The following is a 23718-nucleotide window of genomic DNA, read 5'->3' as shown; positions in this document are numbered from 1 at the left end:
TGTATGAGAGACCACATTCACGTAACTTTCGAGTATGTGATAGTTTTCATTACAATTTTTTTTTTTTTAATCTTGAGACCGGGTCTCCTTAAGTTGCCCAGGCTGGCCTTGAATTGGTGATGCTTCTGCCTCAGCCTCCTGAGTCAGAGATTACAGGAGTGGGCCACCACTGTCACCTGGTTGTTAGTCTTAATTGTGCCGAATTATCATTAAACTTTGCCATATGTATGTATGTATGGGGGGGAAATAGGACATATATGGTTTGGTACTATTCACTGACTAATCCACACCCAGTACAAGTCTTGAAACATATCCCTCATAGAAAAGGGGTATTATTGTACATGAAATTCAAATTTCAGTGTCTATTAAAGTTTTTTGAAACACAGTCCTGTCCATTAGGGCTGTCTATGGATGCTTTTGAGTTACAAGTTGAGGAGTGGTGACCAAGCATTGGGCCACCAAACCTAAAATATTACCATTTGGTCCTTTATAGCAAAAGCTTTAAAAACCCTTCCTTCACTCATCTCTTGTCACTGTCCAGTATAGCTATCTGGAACCATATAGTGACCATCCTTCTCTCTCACCTACACCTATACCTACACCACTGGTTCTCCCATAGAACCAACCCTATCCTAGCATTATTGGGTCCTTTTACTTGTCTGGAGCAAGTGTGCACCACTGAATCCTCAGTGCCCATCGCAATCCCTGGCCATCATGCAGTGCTTAATGAATTCAAGTTGAGCGGATAAGCAGCATACTGAAAAGTCAACACAAGATCTCAACTTTGAAGTAGCTTTCAAAGGGGAGTTTGACATGTAATCAACTTTCAGTTCGCTTTTTCATTGCTGACTTAAGGACACACCCAGAACAATTGTAGAGGAGGAAAAGTTCATTGGATGGCTCACACTTTCAGAGTCCATAGAAGGCTGGCTCCATTCCCCAAGGATCCAGATGAGGCAGAACATCATGGTGGAAGAGTGTGGGAGAGGGAAGCAACTCACGTGGTGATCAGGAAACAAAGTCTCCACTACCCAGACAAATACATACTCCAAAGCCATGCCCCCAATGAATCATTTCCTCCAGCCACACTCTACCTGCCTTCAGTTACCACTCAATTAATCCCATCAGGGACTAATTCACTGATTAGGTTAGGGCTTTTGCCCAATCATTTCTCTTCCAAACCTTCTTGCATTGTCTCACATGTGAGCTTTTGGGGGATACCGCACATCCAAATCATTACATCAACAAATTAATCTACAAAGAATAATGAAAAAGCAATAAAAACTACCAAGTGCTCTACAAAAGAAAGGCAGAAAGAATTCCACCTAAAGAAAGATGCCCCTTCTTTTGAATACTTTCTGATTTAAAGTCATCTCCTCCTCCATGATGAAATTTTTATTGAGTTTGTTGATGGAGTTCCTCCTCTGCAGAACAAGGCTAAATAATTCCGATCTCACAGGAACTATGAGAATGGTTTGTTGAATAAAAGCACGGAAAGCACACAGCTCAGTGCGTGTTTCGCATGACTTACTCAGTAAAGTCACTTTCGGATCTTCTAAAATGTTGAAGGCAGTGGGGTCTGCATCCAAGGCGGGGGTGGGGCGGGGTGGCCCCCCCACCCCAGTGCATCACCAAGGGCATTGCCCAGCGTCCAACGCATCCCTTTAGTGAGAGCAGCAACCTTAGCACTCGCTTTGCCAGAGAGAGTTGTTGACTCAAGCCGTCGCGGCTAAGGCTGAAAGTCCGGAGGCGCGCAAGGCTGGAACCCAAGACCAACGGCTCTGAGCGTTGCGAGCACGCCGCCCGCGGGGTGGAGGGACTTCACCCACAGTAGCGCTGTGGAGCTTAGCTATTCTCTTCCAGCTATCACGCCCGGCCCCGCCCGCAGCGCTCACTAGCCCCGCCCCCAGGGCGCTCTCCTCTTTGCTTCTGAAGCCCCGAGCGCGGCCACGCCCAGCACCGTGTGACGTCACCAGGACCTACGCGCTGCGGGGCGGGAGAGTTGTCGGACGGCCCCGGCTGGGTTCTGGAGGTCCTGAGGCCGCGCAAGAGGCTTCTGAGGGCCGCCGCGATGCCTCGCCTGGGGCCGGTCAGTCAGCTCCTGGATCTGTGAGTCCACCCCGTCCCGCCTCCCCTTCGCGCAGCGCGGCACCTCCTTCATCCGGCCGGGCCCTGCGCCGCTCTCCCTCCCCGCCCCTTTCCGGGTCCGGTCCTCAGAGGAGGCCCCGGGTTTTTCTGTTGCCGGATGGCTGGTTTGTCGCCTCGCTGAGGACAGTTGAGCAGAGTGGCCTGCTGAGCCGGCTCGTCCTCCCATCCGGGTCCTCTGCCTGGGCGCTCCCGGATGAGGGTCCCAGCCCCTCGGTCAGCCTGGACCGCTTAGCGCCATCGTGGTCCCTGGCAGAGGCCTGCCTCCGACCAGAGCTAAACCCTTGGTAGAACAAAACACTGATAGCCTTCGGCACAGTCCCACCCGGTTACCGAAACGAGATTGGCGTTGACTCCTTGAGGCAGTATGTAGAAAGCGATAAAAAGAGGGACCCTCGACGGGGATTTCTGGGTTCAGCTCCCCGCCCTGCCCCTCACCAGCCGTGTGACCATGGATAGTAACTGAGCCTTCTCCTGCCCGAGCTTCTTACGTACAAAATTAGTATAATGCCAGTACCTATCTCATGAAGTCTTACTGAATAAATGTAGCACATGTAAAGCCTTGGGGAGGATGCCAATGTTAGTCATTGTTATTACTTTACAGCGGAAATTGTGCTGGAAGTTGCGGTTACCATGGCAATTGTGTCTCCAGGAGCTTTCACTCTATTTATATTGCCGTGTAAAAATTAGCTTAATGCTAAGAACAGTCTCTTTAATGTACTGAAGACCTTCTAAAACAATGGGTGTTTTTGAAAATTTGTTCTTTTTAGATGTACATGACAGTAGAGTGTATTTTGACACTATACACACATGGAGTATAATTTATTTTAATTAAGATTTTTTGAGGGGGATACTGGAGACTTAACCTAGAGGCGTTCAACCACTGAGTCACATCCCCAGCCCATTTTATTTTTTATTTTGAGATAGGGTGTCCCTAAGTTGCTTAGGGTCTTGCTAAGTTGCTGAGGCTGGTCCCAAACTTCCAGTCCTCCTGTTTCACCCTCCCCAGTTGCTGGAATTACAGGTGAGTGCCACCATGCCCAGCAGGATCCCATCCTTGTGGCTGTAAATGATGTGGAGTTTCACTGGTGGTGTAAAAACAATAGGATTTGACATTTTACATTATATTCCAGAAACTCAATTGTGTCACTTTTCAGAAAAGAGAAATTAGATGGTTTTCCCTTGTGTAGTCTTACACCTGTAGAGAGTCCTGAGAAAAAGATCTTGCTTTAGTTCTTGGTATAAATTTTATCTCTAATAAAATTGGGGTTTAATTTCCTCAGTAAAGGCAGTTTAGGGTAATGGTAGAGTGCAAACTTAGAACCAGGCTGGAGGTGCAGGCCTGTAAACCCAGGGACCCTGGGAGGCTAAGGCAGGATCTCAGAATAAAAAAATAAAGAAACAAGGGGTAGGGTTGTAGCTTGGTGGCAGAGTGCTCCTAAGTTCAAACACCAGTAATACAAAAAAAAAAGGAAAGAAAAGAGAACAGGCTTTTCCTGTAATCCCAGGGACCTCTAGGCAAAGACAGGAGGATTCCAAGTGCAAGGCCAGCCCAGGGAAGCCATGAAAAAAGTTGTCAAAAGGAGTAGGGATGTAGCTCAGTGGTAGAGCTCCCCTGGGTTCAGTCCACAAACACAAAAAGTGCACGCTTTGAAGACAGACTACCTCAGTTTTATCAGACATCAAACATTTACTTGTTTTATAGTCATGAACAAATGATATAAACTGTCTAGATTTCAGTTTTCTCATCTGTAAATGGGTAACACTTATTGTCATTATTATTATTATTATTATATCCTTTTAAGTTGATATGAAGATTAAAAGCCAATATTGGTAAAGCCCATAGAACAGTGCTTGGCACATAGTTAAATGTTTATTTATGTTAGTTGTTATTTCCTGTCTACTATAGAAAGCTGTGTAACCAGGGATATGTTACCTAATCTTGACCTTTCTTCTAAGACTCAACTTAATTCCTGTTTCCTATAGCATCCCTGAGGGTTCTAGACAAATGATCCTCTGAATCCCAGCAATTAGAATCAAGTGTTTTGTTTCCTGGTATCCACAATTCCTTAACTTTATGTCAGTACCATGCTGTTTTTGTTACTCTGGCTCTGTAGTATAATTTTAATTCAGGCATTGTGATGCCTCCAGCATTGCTCCTTTTGCTCAGGATTGCTTTGACTATTCAGTGTCTTTTCTTCTTCCACATGAATTTTTAGGATTGTTTTTACTAGTTCTGTGAAGAATGTTTAACTGATTTACTTCAAAGTCCATTTTACTTCTTGTAGGAGCCAGCAACCCTGGGACAATAAAAGTGTGAAATATCCTTTGGATACTTTGACTATTGCAGTAAAAGGCATACCATTTGTCAGACTGCAAATGGTCTGGAAAACCAAAAACATCATTCATTTTATGTTATGGCCAGGGTAGATGGAGTTGACTGATAAAACTGGAACAATGAAACAACTTGAAGAAATGCCAACAGAAAAAGCATCAATGATAGCCTCAAGGTGTATGTGGGGAGTACAGGTATTAAAGTCGATATACTTAGATTGTCAGGAGCAAGAGGAAGTAATACCACATGCAGCCTGACCTGTTTCATTACAAGACAGGCTGACTTTTGAAGGGAGGCACAAGACTGGCATGTAGTAGTATCTTTGGTGCCAGATACATATAATCTTTACTTTCTTCCCAGGCCATGGTGGTGGATATATGCTTTGTTCAATAGGAGGATGGATCCTGGTGGCAGTGGTGTATACTTAATTAGCAGTATGATTCAGTCCTTCCATTAAAGTATGAATTATTATCATGATGCAGGACAGATGAGGCTAGACACCCGAGGAATTTTCAGGAAGCAGGTTTATTTAAGCTACAATGGCCCAGAGGGGCTAATACTTAAAAATCTGTGGCCCCCAGGTCTGGAAATTCTCTTAGATTTACACTCAGTGGGATGGTTACATGACAGTGGGTGGGCACATAACAGTTACTCTTTGTCTCATATTTTAGACTAGACATAGGTTTCACAAGTTTTTACCAAGAAAACAGACAGTATCTTTAGCACAGCAACAAGTTTGATTATAGACCTAGATTTTACAAGAAAGAGAAACCTGGCCTTTACAACAAAGAGAAGGCCTCAAACCAGATTGAGCTTTCTGCAGAAATCTTGTGAAATTCTGTTGACACTGTGTAAAATCTTACTGACAGTAAGCTTAATTATGGCTCTTGGGAGGAAGGGAGTTATCTGTTAGCTGCATCAATCATGTACACCTGTCTTCTGCAATTTGTTTCCATAATTCACAGTCCTAAAGAAGGTTATCTTTAATCGCAAGTCTTCTTCCAAGTGATAAACAAGGTGATTAAATCACTGGCAACAGTCCAAGAATCAGTAAAAATATAATCTGTTGACTTTGGGAATATTGTCTAATCTAAGGCAGATATTGGCAAACTTTAAGGTCCAAATAGTACAGTAAATATTTTCAGTTGTGTAGGCTACTCAGTTTTGCCATTATAGTGTGAAAATAGCTTTAGACATTGTGTAAATGAATGGACATGACTGTGTCCCAAGAAAAGTTTGTTTATGAAAGCAGGCAATGGGCCAGATTTGGCCCAGAGATCATTATCCTGGTCTAAGCCAAGAGTAACAGTTTACTATTTACCCATTACCCTAACTAGCCCATACTGCAGTCTGTCTTCCAAAGCTGTTATTCAGGCTGGATAACTACTGATTGATATCTAATAAATACCTTCTACTTTCAATGGAGCCAAATCACCAATAAACTAGACCCAGACATACAGAGGAAACTCCTTTGAGTCAAGGACCCCAGTGAGCTAGTGACTTTTTTTCAGGTGATGGGAGTGTCAGATAGAGCAGTTCCTGAATCAGTCACTTTTTTATATTAAAGCAGGATTCCACTAAGGCCATGTTAATTGCTTTCTTGAATATAGCTTTTCTGTAAAGGTTCAAATAGTACAGTAAATATTTTCAGTTGTGAAGACTGCTGATCAGCAAAGACCTATTGGGTTCTTCCCTTGTTAGGTGCAGAGTCCTAGTTGATCTACCCCAAGATATAGATACCAGACTAAATAACCACAAGTTCTCATGCACAGATATTCAATTACAAAAGAAGCTTATAAGCAGGTTAATGCTATATTAAAAAAATAAAGATTATATCCCAGCATGGTGGTACATACCTGTAATTCCTATGACTCAGGAGGCTGAGGCAGGAGGATCACAAGTTCAAGGCCAACCTGAGAACTTAGTGAGTCCCTGTCTCAAGGTAGAATATAAAAGGGCTGGGGATGTGGCTCAAAGAGTGCCCCTGGGTTCAATCCCTAGTACAGGTAGTAATCTAGTATTTGAAGAGGGCTTCTCTGAGTGCAGCTGTTAAGTCTTTAAAGTAGTGATTTCCCTTTGTCCTGAACTTCTCAGAAGACTGGGAGATAAGTTAGAGGGTGAGCTCCATGGTCCTTATATTACTTCTCTGCAGGTGGCAGTCCTGGAACAGGAGAATCCACTCTGACACTCATGGACCAGGGAAGTATTAATATGAACACCAGTTACACAGTCATCAAAGAAAACTATAACAGTACATTTATAACAGTGGACCACTTCATGCTTTGAATATAGTCCTTGCTGCTCTGCCACTAAGGCTTATTTTAAAATGAACTTGTTTTTTTCTCTTCTCCTCCTACTCCCAGCCTCGGGAAATAGGACTACCTTTCTTCCCCAACCTAGGCAGAACTCTCTGTCCTTGAGCACACACCCACCATAAGAACAGAAAGAATGTAATTCAGACTATAGGGATGGCATCAAGGTCAAGGACAAGCTTTTGGTAACACACTGATAGAGCCAAAGGACTCTACTCACAAAGACACTTTAGCTTTTCTTCCCCACTGAGAACATTACCCAGACCCCATCAGTTGAATTTGGGTGCCTTTTTCAGCTAAGGGATGAGAAACCAAGAAACTTAATGTGTGCACAAGTTATAAATTAAAGCAGCAGCCAAAAGGAGACTACTCTTACCCAACTGGAAGTGTGGGAAATGCAATGGTGGGGAAAGCTAGCTCACAGAGGGTGGTAAGGGTGATAAGGATACTTTTCTTTCCCCAGCCCCCACTCCAGGGTTTTCGCCTGAATACAGACATTGCTTTCTCCCCTGGACATCTCTCAGCAAGCAAGCATATGGACCCAGCTGTCCGTTTCTCACTGCCCCAGCAAACACTGCTGCATTTTACCCATAGTCTTGGTAATTTTGACCACCCCTACAACCAGCATCCTGGTGATGCTCACTGGTCACATCAAGTTGTGGCAGAAGCCAGGTTCTTAAGCAGCTAGCTTTGCACCATTAGGTAAAACTTTGCTTTCACTGTCTGTTTTGAGGCATTGTGGCTCATTCACATGAATTGCTAATGTTTTTGGTCTGTCAAATACTAGGTCATCGCTACTGGACATCATTTATTTCAGCATTAGGATTTAATTACTTTAAAACCCACACTCATATTACCTTTAAATTGGAGCCACGTGGCTTGCTATCCAATTATAATAACATCCCTTTTCCTTCTGTATGAAGGAGAGAGCAATAACCAACACAACAGCAAGGCAGCTTGTTTCATTAGCAAGTAAAACAGCAGGGTACCCTTTCTCCTTCTGCCTTTACTTAACACTAGATGACAGCATTTGACACCAAATCTCAGGGCATCTTCTGAAATCCCCAAGCTGACTGACAGGGTCCCTGTCTTTCCTTTTCAATAAAGCCATGTTTCTGTCAGCATCCATTTTTCATTGTCAAATTGTCAGATCTGGGATTTGATTTTATATTAAATAATAAATAGATTAGGGTGTTACTTTGTTTCATGGAGGCTGGGAGAAGAAACAAGATTCCTAGGTTAGACAACAAAAATTTTTACTCAGAACAGCAAGCGCTATGAGTATTATTAGCATGTTTGTTTCAGTTCTCCTTTTACCCCGAATTCTGCAGGGTAATGACACCAAGGGCTCAGATGGATGTCTGCACATGTTAGGGGTGCATTACAGAAGAGGAGAACTGACCTTGGTTGGTGAATACCCTATTTTATAACAAGCATTAAGTAAATTTGCCCTTTCTCTTTGGGGGAAACAATATCACATCTTTCAAAATTGTTTGCTACTTTAAAGAAGCTGTTATGAATGTGTTCAAAGAACAAAAGGATCCAGCCAAATGTGGTGGCACATACTTGTAATACCAGAGACTCAGGAGACTGAGGCAGGAGGATCATAAGTTTGAGCCCAGCCTGCGCAGCTTAGCAAGACTCTAATTCAGCAAGTTAAAAGCCTGGTGATGTAGCTCAGTGGTAGAGTGCCCCTGGGTTCCACCCCCAGTACCATAGGAAATTAAAAAAAAAAAAAAAAGTATATATATATATATATGTGTGTGTGTGTGTGTGTGTGTGTGTGTGTGTGTGTGTGTATTAATACATGTATATAAATACATAATATATACATATATATATATAGAGAGAGAGAGAGAGAGAGTGTTGGATGTGGTGATGCACGCCTGTAATCCCAACAATTCAGGCGACTGAGATAGGAGGATGGCAAGTTCAAGACCAGCCTCATCAACTTAGTGGGAACCTTAGCAATTTAGCAAAGCCCTATCTCAAAATAAAACATGAAAAGACTGGGGATATAGCTCAGTCATGAAGTGCACCTGGGTTTAATCCCCAATCCCAACAACAAAAACAAAAGAATCATGATTAAGGAAGTAAAGGGGGAAATAGTTCAGTAGTTTCTCCAAAAGTTAAGCATAGAATCACACTCTTAGGTATTCCCAACACAATGGAAAGTGAGTACTCAAATACTTCTATGTGAATATTCATAAAATATTACATAGCCAAAAGATAAAAAATAATAAATATGTGGTATATTCATAAAATGGAATATTATTCAGTCATAAAAAGGAGTGGAATATTGATAACGTGTAATATGGATGAACCTCTATGCTAAAAAAAAAAAATCCATATTAGGCTGAGAAGAAGCTTTTGACCAAAAGCAAATAGGTAGTTGTTGGGTGTGAGTGGGGTTCTCTCAGCCACGTCCCGTGTGGATGAGAAAAGGGTTAACTGCTGGAGGATTATGTTAGCTATAAATCAGTCAATTACCCATAAACTTATCTACTCAATAAACACATAAGAGCCAATATTCTTTTTAAATAAAAGTGGTTGTGATTGGTCTGGCAATACCAGCTCTGGCCTCTAACTACATGGAGTAGCCCATTTCTCTTTTATTTATGGACACACAGGTAAAGGGGTCCAAGACAGGGAGGAACTTCTTCTGTGATGGACAGGATAGGGTGGAGTTGGGGGAGCCATTCTCTTAGGGGAACTAGACAGGGAACCATCTGATTCTGCTAGATAAGGATGGCTTCCCATAGTCAGGTACTTGGAGAGAAATGTGGATTGATTCCTTACTAGATAAGAGTTTTCTTTTTCTTTTCTTTTTTTTTTTTTTTTAATGCTGGGGATTGAACCCAAGGCCTTTTGCTTGCATGGCAAGCACCCTACCAACTGAGCTATATCCCCAGCCCAGGAGTTTTCTTTTGGGGTGATGAAAATATTTTGGAACTAGATAGAGATGGTGGTTGGACAACATTATGAACAAACAGAATGCCACTGAATAGTATGATTTAAAATAATTGAGTATTATGTGACTTTTACTTCAAGGTTTAGAAAGAAAAAAAAGAAGCAAAAGAAAGTATGATAACAAAGTCTTATCAAATAGCTGAAATCAATAAAGATTTTTTTTTTTAAGAACCAAGTTCACATTCTGGAGTTAAAAAGAATACTAACAAATAAAACTCACTAGAGGACTTGGTACAGTGACCTACGCCTGTGATTCCAGCTACTCAGAAGACTGAGGCAGGAGGATCACAAGTTAGAGGCCAGCCTAGACAATTTTGCAAGACCTTGTCTCAAAATTAAAATGACTTAGGGATGTTGCTTAGTGGTCAGTGGTAGAGTACTTGCCCTGAGTTCCTCCCCCATACTGAAAAGAGAAGAAATGTTATAGACTTTTTGGAAAACAATCTGACAATATATGATAACATATCCTAGAAACAATAGTAATGTTCATTAGGAAGAGAATGACTAACCAGGTATGTCAGTGCACACCTGTAATCCCAGCTGCTCAGGAGAGTGAGGCAGGAGGATCTCAAGTTTGAGACCCAGCCTCAGCAATTTAGCAAGACCTTGTCTCAACAAAAGAAAAAAAAAAAAAAAGACCGGGATGTAGCTCAGTGGTAAAGTGCACCTAGATTCAATCCCCAATATCTTCCATCCCTGCCAAAAGTACACACAGTTTTATGAAAGAGCTAAGTACTAACAGAAATATTGACAAGTGTGGGAACTAGTACAGTCATAGTGTAATTTATTATTTTGTATTTGTATTTCAGATGCCTTTGGTGCTTCATGGAGAATATTTCCAGATATATCACAGACCTTAAGCCTTTACCTCCCAGCATAAAAGATAGACTGATTAAAATTATGAGCTTGCAGGGACAGATAACAGATTCAAATATAAGTGAGGTAAGAGTATTCATGACTGTAAAGCAATCATATTTTACTGTTAAAATATGGTTTCAGATTCTTGGAGCGATGGTATATGGTAGGATTAGTAATAATTTTAATATATAATAAAGTTGGACATGGTGGCACACACCTATAATCCCAGCTACTTGATAGGCTAAAGCAGGAGGATTGCAAATTCAAGACCTGTGTGGGCAGTTTAGTGGGATCCTGTCTCAAAAAAAATTAAAAGGACTGGGGATATAACTCAACAGTAAAGCATCCCTGGGTTCAAACCTCAGTACCAAAAAAAAAAAGAAGGGCTGGGGATGTAGCTCAGTGGCAAAGCATCCCTGGATTTACATCCCCCCTATAAATGAATAATAATAATAATAAAGCATTGGGATTTTTTTTCCCCTTCCGTATAACAGAAATGCCCAGCCCATATGTCCCTCACTATTCTTTCCGTTAATTCCCTTATCTTCATGGTGCTATTACTCTGTATAGCACCAATCTATGATTTCAAAAAGTTTAAAATTTATGATCAAGATTTGCAATAAGAAATACATGCTTCATTATAACTCCAGTACATAAATCACACTTATATATACAATATGGTATATAGTACACTTTGGTATTTTCTATTTTAATTCTACTTTTATCTTATTTCATTTTTTAAAATATTTGCATCACAACGTACTAAATTGATTTTATAATCTACTCATAGATAACGATCAACAACTAAAAAATCACTTTTCTAAACCAGTCCCATTTTTCTTGATACCTCACTCCTTCCTACTACTTTCTATTGACTCCGAAACCCAGGTTACTTTCTGGATATACATGCCTTTTTCCTTTGGCTTTTTTATAAGATAGTAAGTATTTCAAGGGCCTCCAACCTGAATTAATATTCCAGCTTTGCCACTTTTTCTGATATGGACCCTTGGTTCTCTGAACTGTAAAATGGGAGGTAAAAGTAACCACCTGCAGTGGTTTTATAGGATTACAGCATTTCACAGCTGAAAATGTATTGGGTGGAAAATGAATTTGAAACTGAGAACACAGCTATGTCAGTATTAGGAACCTGGGTCCTTAGTGCAAGAACAAAAAGTTGGACTAATGGAGGGAGATGGCCTCATGTTGAGAGAATATTATCAGAAGTGATGGAAGGTAGGTTGCTTTCTTTTGTCAAAAGAGGGGAGGGTTCAAATTTTTTTTTTTAACATTTAAAAAAAATTTTATTTTTACAGACTGCATTTTGATTCATTGTACATAAACGGGGTACAGCTTTTCATTTTTATGGTTGTCAGGTTCATACTTTCTTACATTAACTTCATGAAAATCAGGTTATATGACAATGATCTTCTATTCTGTTCTTTCCATGTGTCAAGTATAATTCAAAAATATTTAAAATTGCTGGGTGCAGTGAAATAGACCTGTATGTAACTCTAGCAGCTCCAGAGGCTGAGGCAGGACGATTGAAAGTTTAAAGCCCACCTCAGCAATTTAGTGAGGCCCTAAGCAATTTAGCAAGACCCTATCTCAAAATAAAAAATAAAAAGGGCTAGGGATGTGGCTCAGTGGTAAAGCATCCCTGGTACCTCCCCCCCAAAAAAAGTTAAAAATCTAATTCTTACACAAGTAGTAAACATGTGCCAATGACATTTTAAATACCTTATTAGTAAAAGAACTAATAGAAATGCAAAATTAGTTCAAGATTATTCAAGAAACTGATATCCACTTATCTACACATAAACATAAGACACAAGCTGAAGTAAATTTACTGTTAGATACAAAATTAGAAAAAGTTGGTACTGGGGAGTATAGCTCAATAGTAGAGTACTTGGCTAGCATGTGCAAGACCCTGGATTTGATCCCCAGCACCCTTCAAAATAAAAATTAAAACATTGAAAGAAAAATGTCTTATAGATAAATAAAATCAACCACTAAGGCTATCTTTTTCTACTGAACAGGAAACAGAAATCTTTTTTCCTTGTTTTTTTTTTTTTTTTGTTGTTGTTGTTGTTATTATTGTTGTTTTTTGGTGGTGGTACCAGTGATTGATCCCAGATTCATTTACTTTACCCCAGTTCTTTTTTTCTTATTTTGAGACAAGGTCTCCCTAAATTTCTGAGGCCAGCCTCAAACTTGTGTTCCTCCTACCTCTGCTTGCCTTGTCCCTGGAATTAGAGGCCTGCACCACCACACCTGGCTGAACAGAAATCTTTTTTTGTTTCCCTTTTTGGCACTGGGGATTTGGCCCAGGAGCCTTACCCAGTCCTTTTTATTTTGAGACAAGATCTCCCTAAGTTTCTGAGACTGGCCTCAAACTTGTGCTCAACCTGCCTCTGCCTTCCTTGTTTCTGGGATTAGAGGCATGTGCCACCACACCTGACCGAATAGAAATCTTTTTTTTTTTTTCTTAGTTGTAGATGGATATAATACCTTTATTTTATTTATTCATTTTCATGTGGTGCTGAGAATTGAACCAGTGCCTCACACATGCTAGGCAGGCGCTCTACCACTAGCCACAACCTCAGCCCTGTACAGAAATCTTTGGTGAGCTTTCTCTCTAGGAAGAAGAACATTCCTTTTTAAAAATTTCTACAAGTTATTATCTTGCTGTATAGAATTATAAAATAATTAGAATATTTGCTTCAATTAACAGTAAATAGGAGATTGATCAATGTTACATTTTCCTAGATAGTCAGATGACCATCAGGTGGTATTATGGGTTCAGTAGCACACCCCCCCCAACACACACACAAAAGTTGGAATAACATCCAGTACATCAGAACGTGATCTTATTTTGAAATAGGGTCTTTCCAGTTACAATAAGATCATACTGGAGTACAGTGGGCCCCACATCCAGTATGACTCGTATCCTTATAAGAAGACCACAGAGACACTGGGAGAACACCATAAGAAGATGGAGACAGAACTGGAGTAATACACCTGGGAGTCAAGAATGGCAAGGATTGTTGGGCCTTACCAGAAGCTATGAGAAAGGCATGGAACAGCCTCTCCCTCAGAGCTCCTAGATCTACCCTGCCAATACCTTGTTTTCAGATGTCTAGCCTTCACTACTGTAAGAAAATAAAGTTCTTTTGTTTTAAGCCACCCAGTTAGTGCTACTTTGTTGTGACATCCCTAGCAAATAAACCTAGGTTAGCTTATCAGTGTTTTTGCTTGATATTAAAGGTGGTGTAAGCTGGGCACAGTGGCACACACCTATAATCCCAGTGACTCAGGAGGCTGCAGCAGAAGGATTCCATGTTCAAGGCCAACCTCAGCAAATTAATGAGGCCCTCAGCAATTTAGTGAGAATCTGTCTCAAAATAAAAAATAAAAAGGACAAAGGATATAGTTCAGTGATAAAGTGCTTCTGAGTTCAAGCCCTATTACTAAATAAATTAGTAAAATAAAACTTTTTCCAAGTTATGATTTTTCTTATAATTTTTTGTTGTTGTTGAGACAAGGTCTTGCTAAGTTGCTTAGGGCCTCACTAAGTTGCTGAGGCTGGCCTTCAACTTTCGTTCCTCCTGCTTTAGCCTCCCAAGTCACTGGGATTATAAGTGTATTCCACTGCACCTGGCTATGTGATTTTTCTTAACAACTGTTTAGAATAAAGAATGTATTTTTCAACCGTTAATCACAAATGACATAACACACCTTTTCAATATATGAGCTAACTTACATATGTTAAAATAGCAAAAACAGGAATAGATGGCATAGGAAATTAATACATTTCTTGATATTAAAAAATAATGGCTGCACATGGTGATGCATGCCTGTAATCCCACCTACTCAGGAGGCTGAGGTAGGAGGATCACAAATTCAAGGCCAGCTCAGCAATTTAGGGTGACCTGTCTTAAAATTTAAAAGTGAGGGGGGCTAGGGATATAGCTCAGTGGTGGAATGCTTCCCTAGCATGTGAGAGATCCAGTACGAGATAAAGAAAGGAGGAAAAAAGAAAAATGATGAGTTCTTTTGTTGAGGTGATGTTCAAAAATTATGATAGGCCAATAAAATAACTGGTCTATGAAAGCAAAAATTCTGTACAAAATTGCTCTATTAAAAGTTTCCTTCTGGGCTGGGGATATAGCTCAGTTGGTATAGTGCTTGCCTTGCAAGCACAAGGCCCTGGGTTCAATCCCCAGCACCACAAAAAAAAAAAAAAAGGTTCCTTTTAATAGAGCAAGCAATCATGAAATTCATCTGAAAGAATAAGAAACCTAGAATAGCTAAAGCAATCCTTAGCAGGAAGAATGAAACGGGGTATTGTAATACCAGAACTTCAGCTATACTACAAAGCAATAGAAACAAAAACAGCATGGTATTGGTACCAAAATAGACAGGTAGATCAGTGGTACAGAATAGAGGACACAGACACAAACCCAAATAAATACAGTTTTCTAATACTAGACAAAGGTGCCAAAAATATGCAATGGAGAAAAGATAGCCTCTTCAACAAATGGTGCTGGGAGAATTGGAAATCGATATGCAACAGAATGAAACTAGACCCCTATCTCTCACCCTGCACAAAACTCATCTCAAAATGGATTAAGGACCTCGGAATCAGACCAGAGACCCTGCATCTTATATAAGAAAAAGCAGGTTCAAATCTTCAACATGTTGGCTTAGGATCAGACTTCCTCAACAGGACTCCCATAGCACAAGAAATAAAAGCAAGAATCAATACCTGGGCTAGATTCAAACTAAAAAGCTTTCTCTCAGCAAAGGAAACTATCAGCAATGTGAAAAGAGAACCTACAGAGTGGGAGAAAATCTTTGCCACTCATACTTCAGATAGAGCATATATAAAGAACTCAAAAAACTCTACACCAAGAATACAAATAACCCAATCAACAAATGGGCTAAGAATATGAACAGACGCTTCACAGAAGAAGATCTACAAGCAATCAACAGATATATGAAAAAATGTTCACCATCTTTAGTAATAAGAGAAATGCAAATCAAATCTACACTAAGATTCCATCTCATCCCAATTAGAATGGCGATTATCAAGAATACAAGCAACAGTAGGTGTTGGAGAGGATGTGGGGGAAAAGGTACATTCATACATTGCTGGTGGGGTTACAAATTAGTGCAGCCACTCTGGAAAGCAGTATGGAGATTCCTTAGAAAACTTGGAATGGACCTACCATTTGACCCAGCTATCCCACTCCTAGGCCTATACCCAAAGGACTTAAAATCAGCATACTACAGAGATACAGCCACATCAATGTTCATAGCTGCTCAATTCACAATAGCCAGATTGTGGAACCAACCTAGATGCCCTTCAATTGACCAATGGATAAAGAAACTGTGGTATGTATATACACAATGGAATATTACTCAGCTATAAAGAATAATAAAATTATGGCATTTGCAGGCAAATGGATGAAATTGGAGAATATCATGCTAAGTGAGATAAACCAATCTCAAAAAAACCAAAGGACAAATGATCTCACTGATAAGCAGATGATGACACATAATGGGGTGTGGGAGGGGTGCAAGAATGGAGGAAGGAGGGACTGTATAGAGGGAAAAGAGGGGTGGGAGGGGTGGGGGGGAGGAAAAAATAACAATGAATCAAACACCATTTCCCTATGTAAATGTATGATTACACAAATGGTATGCCTTTACTCCATGTACAAACAGAAACAACATGTATCCCATTTGTTTACAATAAAAATAAATTTTAAAAGTTTCCTTCTAAAAAGAGCAAAATGCACACACATACGTACAACACATCCTCACATAAGAAATTTAAAAATTCATATTTTTCTAAAAAAAGAAACTTTTTGAACCCAGTTGATTCTTTCATTGATATTTTCCATCTCTAATGCCAAGAATTTTTTTCCATTGTTTCTTCAAATGTTTCCATCCCTCCGTTTCTAATTTCACTTTTCTGAGTCTGTTATTATCATATGTTATTACCTCTATAATCTCCCATGTCTCAATAACTTTTATATTTTCTATTCTTTGCACTTCCTTCTAACTTGCTGATTTGTTCCTATTCGTTTATCTCATTCAAACTTATTTTTTCCAACTATTTTATTTTTCATAATTATTATTTGTAGTTTGCTTTTTACTTTTCTTGTTATTTTATCTTATAATATTTTCCTTTATTTCTTTTAGCATATTATTATGAGTATTAATATCTACTCTAATTCCTTTGTTCCTGAATTGAGAATCAGTAACCCGGTATGGTTTTTCTTTTGAAATACTGTGTTCTCCATATATTTTCTCTTTACCCGTGAGCACTTAACTCCTAACAGTACAAGAGTAAAGGAGCTCTGAGACTGTACCTACCTGGTAGAGCTGATGAAGGAGACCTGGAGAGGGACTAGAGTGATGAGCTCTAAGTCAGAGAGCCCCAGGCACCAAAAAATGATAATCTCTCCTTCTGCCAAACAGATCCTGAAATTAGGGCTTCACCTTGAGCTCCTCATTTTTTAAGTTTGTTAGATACCTTAGTAAATGATTCCCCTTAATATTACTCCTGTGTTATCTTTTTGGGGGGGAGCGGGTGTAGGGGGAGTACCTGGGATTGAACTCGGGGGCACTTGACCACTGAACCACAGCCCTATTTTGTACTTTATTTAAAGGCAGGGTTCACTGAATTGCTGCATCTTGCTGTTGCTGAGGCTGACTTTGAACTTGTGATCCTCCTGCCTCAGCCTCCTGAGCCACTGGGATTACAGGTGTGCATCACCTTGCCCTGCCTCCTGTGTTATCTTTTGCATTTTTGTTCTTTGTGTTTCAAAAATTGAAAATACTAGTTAATAGTTTCTACACTTCTTACTTGTAAAGATTTGGTTTTGCAACCATCACCATCACCACTGACTGCAGAGAACTGCTAATTGCTCTGATTTCACATTTGCCCAAAGCCTATGATCAGAAGAAAGTAAACTTTAATGATGGCATTCCACCACATGACAAGTGCTGTGTCTTTATATTGTCACTGTGCTTCAGTGTATCATTGTTTCTTCTGCATTAACCTGAGATACCTTAGTTTTCTTATTAGCCTGTATTTGAACATGAATTTTTTAGTGGCAGTCTGCTTGGATCTATGAAGGAAGAATAATATTCCCATGTTCCTATTGTTGATGATATTGTTGATGGATAAAATGTTATGTGTGACTCATTATGATGCTACAGAAAACTAGTTGTTTTATTTTATTTGTATGTGGTGCTGAAAATCAAACCCAGTGCCTCACGCATGCTAGGCAAGTGCTCTACCACTAAGCCAAAACCCCAGCCCATAAATTTTTTCTTTTATTGAAATCTTTAACATTTATTTAAACCTAAATTTATCTAAACAAGAAGGAGTAAAGGGAATGAATGAAAAAGCAAAGATCGATTTTCGTTGGTGCTCTTTCTCTAATCCTCATGCTTACAAACGTTCTGTGTGGAATTATTCCAAAAGTGAGATATGACATCTGTTGCAAAGTTACATGCATCTTTGTTTGAATTTTTTTTGAAATATTTCCTAAATGTTTCTGTAGTCTATAACAAAAACTTCAAGACTCTTCACTTTTGCTGCAAACATCCAATGGGTGGCTAAAGGCAAGATTAAAGACATGCCTCCATTTTGCATCTGTCTCCTTCACTCAGTCACCCTGGATTCCAGGAACCAGTTCTGATCTGATAAACATGTAATGAGTGGAAGCTACCCTCCAGGCAATGGCAGCTTTCTTAAGGGAAAGTCCCCACCTGACCAATCCTGAGATAATTGTGAATAGACCATACCCAATCAAGATTGGTCCAATCAGCTGTGTGGACCCCCTGCCCCACACACTCCCATTGCCTTCATTCCCCTTTCTATAAAATTTCAAAGTCATTATCAGCCCCTCTTGGACAGGGCTATGGACATGGGTCTCCCCTGTTTTTTCACTAGTGTAACTTTACTGATTAAAATTCCTTTCATGCATTTCATCATTACTTATATATTTAGTTTTGGGGTGTGTGGCTGGAACAGATTTGTTGGATCCCCAGAGTCAGCTATCTAGCCTAGGACTCCAATAACAGTCTTTAGATGGAAAAGGCATTTTTAAACACAATACCAAATTTAGACATTCAGAGGAAATCTGGGCAATGTGTTGCATGCCTTAATCCCAGCTATTCAGGAGGTTGAGACAGGAGGATCATAAATTCCAGACCAGCCTGGACAATTTAGTGAGACCATATCTCAAAAAAAAGAAAAAAAAATTAAAAGGACTGGAGATGTATCTCAGTGGTAAACTGCCCCACTACACACAAAAAAAAAAAAAAAAAGAAAAAGAAAAAAAAGAAAAAAAGGAAAAAGTAAGCTTCTTTATGACCAAAAGAAATTAAGCTAGGAGTGGTGGTGCATACCTGTGATCCCAGCAGTTTGGGAGGCTGAGGCAGGAGGACTGCAAGTTCAAAGCCAGCCTTAGCAATTTAGCAAGACCCTAAGCAGCTTAGCAAGACCCTGTCTCAAAATAAAAATAATAAAAAAAAAAAAATTGACTGGGATGTGGCTGAGAGGTTAAACATGCCTGGGTTAAGTTTCCTGTACCAAAATAAAAAGAAAAATTAAGTCAAAATTGGAAAAATATTTGCAATATGTATGAAAATCTACATTTTTAAAATGTTGACAATACTACAAACCAATTAAAATATCAAATGAAAACAAGAATCAGGAAATATTCAAAGGAAAAAATACAAATTGCCAACAACATAAAAGGATATTTAACCTCATTAAATGACAGTTTGCCTTTCAGTTCAGCAGAGATTTAAAACAATGATACCCAGCACTGCCAATAGTGTAGGGAAATTGTCACTTTTAACTTATGCTGATGACATTATAAGTTTAAAAAATTCTTTTAGGAGGACAAGATGTCAACTATCAAAAGTCCAAAAATTTATGCCCAGCACTTTGGTGTACCTGTCTGTAATCTTAGCTACTTGGGGACTGAGGAAGAAGAATTTCAAGTACAAGTCTAGGCTAGGCAACGTAGCGAGACCTTGTCTCAATAAAAACAGGCTGGGATGTAGCTCAGTGCTGGAGTGCACTTGAGTTCAATCCCCAGTTCTGGATTAAAAAGAAAAATAGTCCAAAAATTTGCTTATCATTGGCACAACAAATTTACTACTAGTGTAAATCTCAGAAAATCATAGGCACAGTCATCCGATCATTTATAAAAATAGTTATGTACAGCATATATTTAAAGCAAGTCACTTTGGATTCTCTCAACATACACATGCTAGCAAAGAGTCACATAGGGAGAGTTATTAATGACTGTCAGAGCTGCCAGAAGAAGGTAATCACTCATGTTTTGCCTCTCAGATCTAGGGGTCTATGCAACAGTCATCTCTGTTGGGTAGTAGCTAGTAATCAGCAGTGGAATGCATGGCAAGGTCAGAAGTGTTCTTTAAATTACTTTTAGAGCCTTCTTTAAACTTCTTTCAAAGTGGATGAGAAAGCAAATGATGGCAGGTAATTTGTAGAAATTAAACATAAGCAAAAGGAACTAATTGAGGAAATACATCAAAAGAAAAGGATTAATGGGACTGACTCTTGACTGGGTCCATTGAGGTTGAATTAAAGCTATAGGTGTCCATGTCTGGGAAGGAAGATTCCTTTAGTAGAGCAGGCTCAGTATGCCTTTGACATGGTTGCTGGCCCCAGTACCCACATTAACATAGGAGTGACTTGTAGATGAAGCCCCCCTGAATAGGATGGCCACCATGATGGTTCCAGAGAGGACTAATTAGGGTCAAAAATTCTACCACCATATGTCTCAGAAGAGAGGTTTCTTTAATAATGCAGGTGCACTAAGGCAATTTCTGACCAACCATTGACCCCAGTGCCTACATTAACATAGGATGTACTTGTAGATGAAGCCCCTCTGCGTAGGATGGCCACTTTGACTGTTCCAGAGAGGATCAACTAGGGTCAAAAACTCCACCACCCACCTGATGTGAAGGAGGACTTGAAAACCTGATTGGCAAAGAATGCAAAAGGTAGTTCCCGGTTTTCAAAGCAAACATCAAGCAGTTAATAAATTTGGAAATAGCTGTTTCCTTTGTCATTCTCTACTCAAAGCCAGCCCACTCTCTACTTGAGCCTTACTCTATTTTCACCCTCCTCCCACTTCACCTCCACTTTACTCTGTTTTCACCCTACTCTCATTTTGCATCAACTTTACTTTCATTTATAATAAAGTTCTCTTGCTTGACTTTCAGTATCTGACTTTGAATTTTCTTTTGTGGAAACACAAGAACCAAGGTTTAGAGCTTCAGTTCCCCACTCTCCTCTGACAATCTCAACAGTGGTTTGCATCCTGATTAGGACTTTGGAGGCATTGAGTCTGTACCTCTAACTGGAAGCTGACCTGTTTTTTTCCTGCTTTACATATCTGTCTCCACATGTATATATTTCTGCCTTCTTTGCTGTATTTTCCATTAACCACTTATCTGCCAAGATCATCAAAATCCTGGCTATAGAATAAATGTTTATATTTATAAAAAAGTTAATTTCTCGACATTGTGTATTTGTTACAGATTTTACATCCTGATGTCCAAGCTCTAGATCTACGGAGCTGTGATATCTCAGATGCTGCTCTCCTACACCTGTGTAAATGCAGAAAACTGAAAAAATTAAATATAAATTCCTCAGAAGGAGACAGAGTTTCTATAACGTCAGAAGGTATGTTTATTATCACTGAATAAATGTGTAGACTAAACCCAGGGAACTTCTGGATAGCTAAACATATGACTGTCCCTGGAGAGTGGTGGCATCCCTGCGAGGGGTGGGAATACCATGACCCTTCCCCCATGCTTTTCTGCATGTGGCTCTCATCTGTATCTTTTATAAAGTATATGTGATGGCACATACCTATAGACTGAAGCAGGAGAATCACAAGTTAAAGGCCAGACTCACCAATTTAGCAAGACCCTGAGCATCTTTTTTTTTTTTTTGGTACCAGGGATTGAACCTAGAGGTGTTTAACCACCAAGCCACATCCTAGCTCTTTTTTATATTTATATTTATATGAGACAAGTTCTCACTGAGTTGCTTAGGGCCTCACTAAGTTGCTGGGGCTGGCTTTAAACTTGTGATCCTCCTGCCTCAGTCTCCTAAGTAGTCAAAAGTTCTTACAGTTTACCTGCCCCATGCCTTTTCTCAAAGGTCAGTGGTTGGATTGGAAAGCTCTTATCTTTTAATCACTTGGTCTTTCTGGAGACAGTCCCCATCCTGAGACTTATCTAGAGGCCCCACATTGTTATCTCATTAGCAATAAACCAAATATAATCAAAAGTTCTCATTATGACTAATAAAAGACACTCATATCATGCAGGAAATTTCAAGGTTTTAGGTACTCTGTGTGGGAACTAGAGACAAAGACCAATTATGTTTCTTATTATACTACAACTTCCTTTCTGGACACAAGTAAATAACCATTCTTTCTTAAGACATGGAAAACAAGCCCAGTACGGTGGAGCATGCCTGTAATCCCAGCGACTCAGGAGGCTGAGACAGAAAGATTGAAAGTTGGAGGCCATCCTCAGCAATTTAGCAAGACCCTCAGCAACTTAGTGAGAGCCTGTCTCAAAATGAAAAAGGAGTGGGAGATGTAGCTCAGTGGTAAAATGCTCCTGGGTTAGATTCCCAATACCCCCCAAAATTATGGAAAACAATAAAAATTATCTATTCATAATTTACCATCTTCCCTTTTTGTGTGTGTATTTTGCCCATAAAGGTATCTTGACACAGTGCTATAATGTTTGTGGTGACTGAAGATCCCAGGATCTGAAAAGTACTCCTCTTATTTATGTTGTATAGCATCATGTATAAGTCTCCAGGGTGCTTTTACATCTATATAATTGGATTTAAGGAATTCTGTTTTTCCAACCCTCAGTAAAACATAAAATTGGTTCATGCTGACAAAGAAGGAACATAGTGGTAGAAAAGAAATCCAAATTTAGCCAAACTTGGTGGTACACACCTATAATCCCAGCAACCCAGGAAGCTGAGGTAGGAGGATTTAAGGCCAGACTCAGCAACTTAGTGAGACCCTGTCTCAAAAAATTAAAAAGGCTGGAAAAGTAACTCAGTGGTAGACTGCCCCTGGGTTCAATTCCCCTGTACTACAAAAAGAAAAAAAGGAGGAAAAAAAAAAAAAAAAAAACCTCTAAAAGTGGGACCAGAGAGAATGTATAGGTATAACTGTAACAGTGGTTCACTATATGTTTGGAATGTAACCCTTGCTGCTCGGCCACTGCAACTTATATTTTAAATGGACATGTTTCTTTCTCTTCCTCTCTTCCTGCCCCCGCCCCGATCTCTCCCCTCCCTAATCTCAGGGGAAATAGGATTACCTTTCTTCCCCATCCTAGGCAGAGTTATCTGTCCTTGAGTACACACCCACCATAGGAACGAAGTAATCCCAACTTTGGAGATGGTACCAGATATCAGAAATGACCATCTCCCAAATCAACAAGTCAATTAAACTCCAGACAGAGAACACGTGGAATGTAGCCTTTGAATCACCTCTTTAAAAGCTCCCTGTTCCTGCTGTAACAGGGGTTCACTTGATGCTTTGACTATATCCTTGTTGCTTTGAAACGTACATGTTTTTTTCTTTTTCCCAACCTTTTCCCTGACCACCTCCTCCCTAATCTTTTCTCTGAATCACCTCTTTAAAAAACTCCTGTTCATTCTGATAGGCAGAATCACAGCCTTTGGGACGGGAGTCCCCTGTGTTTCTCCTTTGCTAGCAAAGCAATAAATCTTCCTTCTTTTTCATTTTTCTCAAAACCATGTCCTCATTATTGGATTGGCATGGGGGACAAGGACCAAACTTTCAGTTACACTGCTGATGGGCAAAATCACAGCCTTTGGTAGAGGTGTCCCCTCTTTCTCCTTTGCTAGCAAAGCAATAAACCTTCTTTTTCCTTTTTTTCAAAACTGTCCTTATTATTGAATTGGCATCTGGGACAGGACCGAGCTTTTGGAAACATAGCTATGATTCCTAAGGATAAGCAAGAAGATAATTAAAA

At 39.8% G+C, this 23718-nt stretch overlaps 1 protein-coding gene across 2 annotated transcripts in view; it reads left to right on the top strand.

The window, feature by feature from the left end:
- The first annotated feature begins 570 nt into the window (after positions 1 to 570).
- Positions 571 to 23718, top strand: part of AMN1 (antagonist of mitotic exit network 1 homolog) — a 71123-nt gene continuing 47975 nt past the window's right edge. Inside the window, exons 1-3 of one of the 2 annotated variants that reach the window (XM_079139455.1) lie at positions 571 to 2109; positions 10572 to 10704; positions 21220 to 21364. In XM_079139455.1, the coding sequence (XP_078995581.1) occupies positions 2072 to 2109; positions 10572 to 10704; positions 21220 to 21364 (316 nt within the window). In that variant the 5' untranslated portion in view covers positions 571 to 2071. The remainder of the gene's footprint in view (positions 2110 to 10571; positions 10705 to 21219; positions 21365 to 23718) is intronic. The other variant, XM_079139456.1, reaches the window with a different exon arrangement.

Source organism: Sciurus vulgaris (assembly GCF_902686455.1).
Source record: "Sciurus vulgaris genome assembly, chromosome: 5".
Lineage (NCBI taxonomy): Eukaryota > Metazoa > Chordata > Mammalia > Rodentia > Sciuridae > Sciurus > Sciurus vulgaris.
This window is presented reverse-complemented; position numbering and strand designations above follow the sequence as displayed.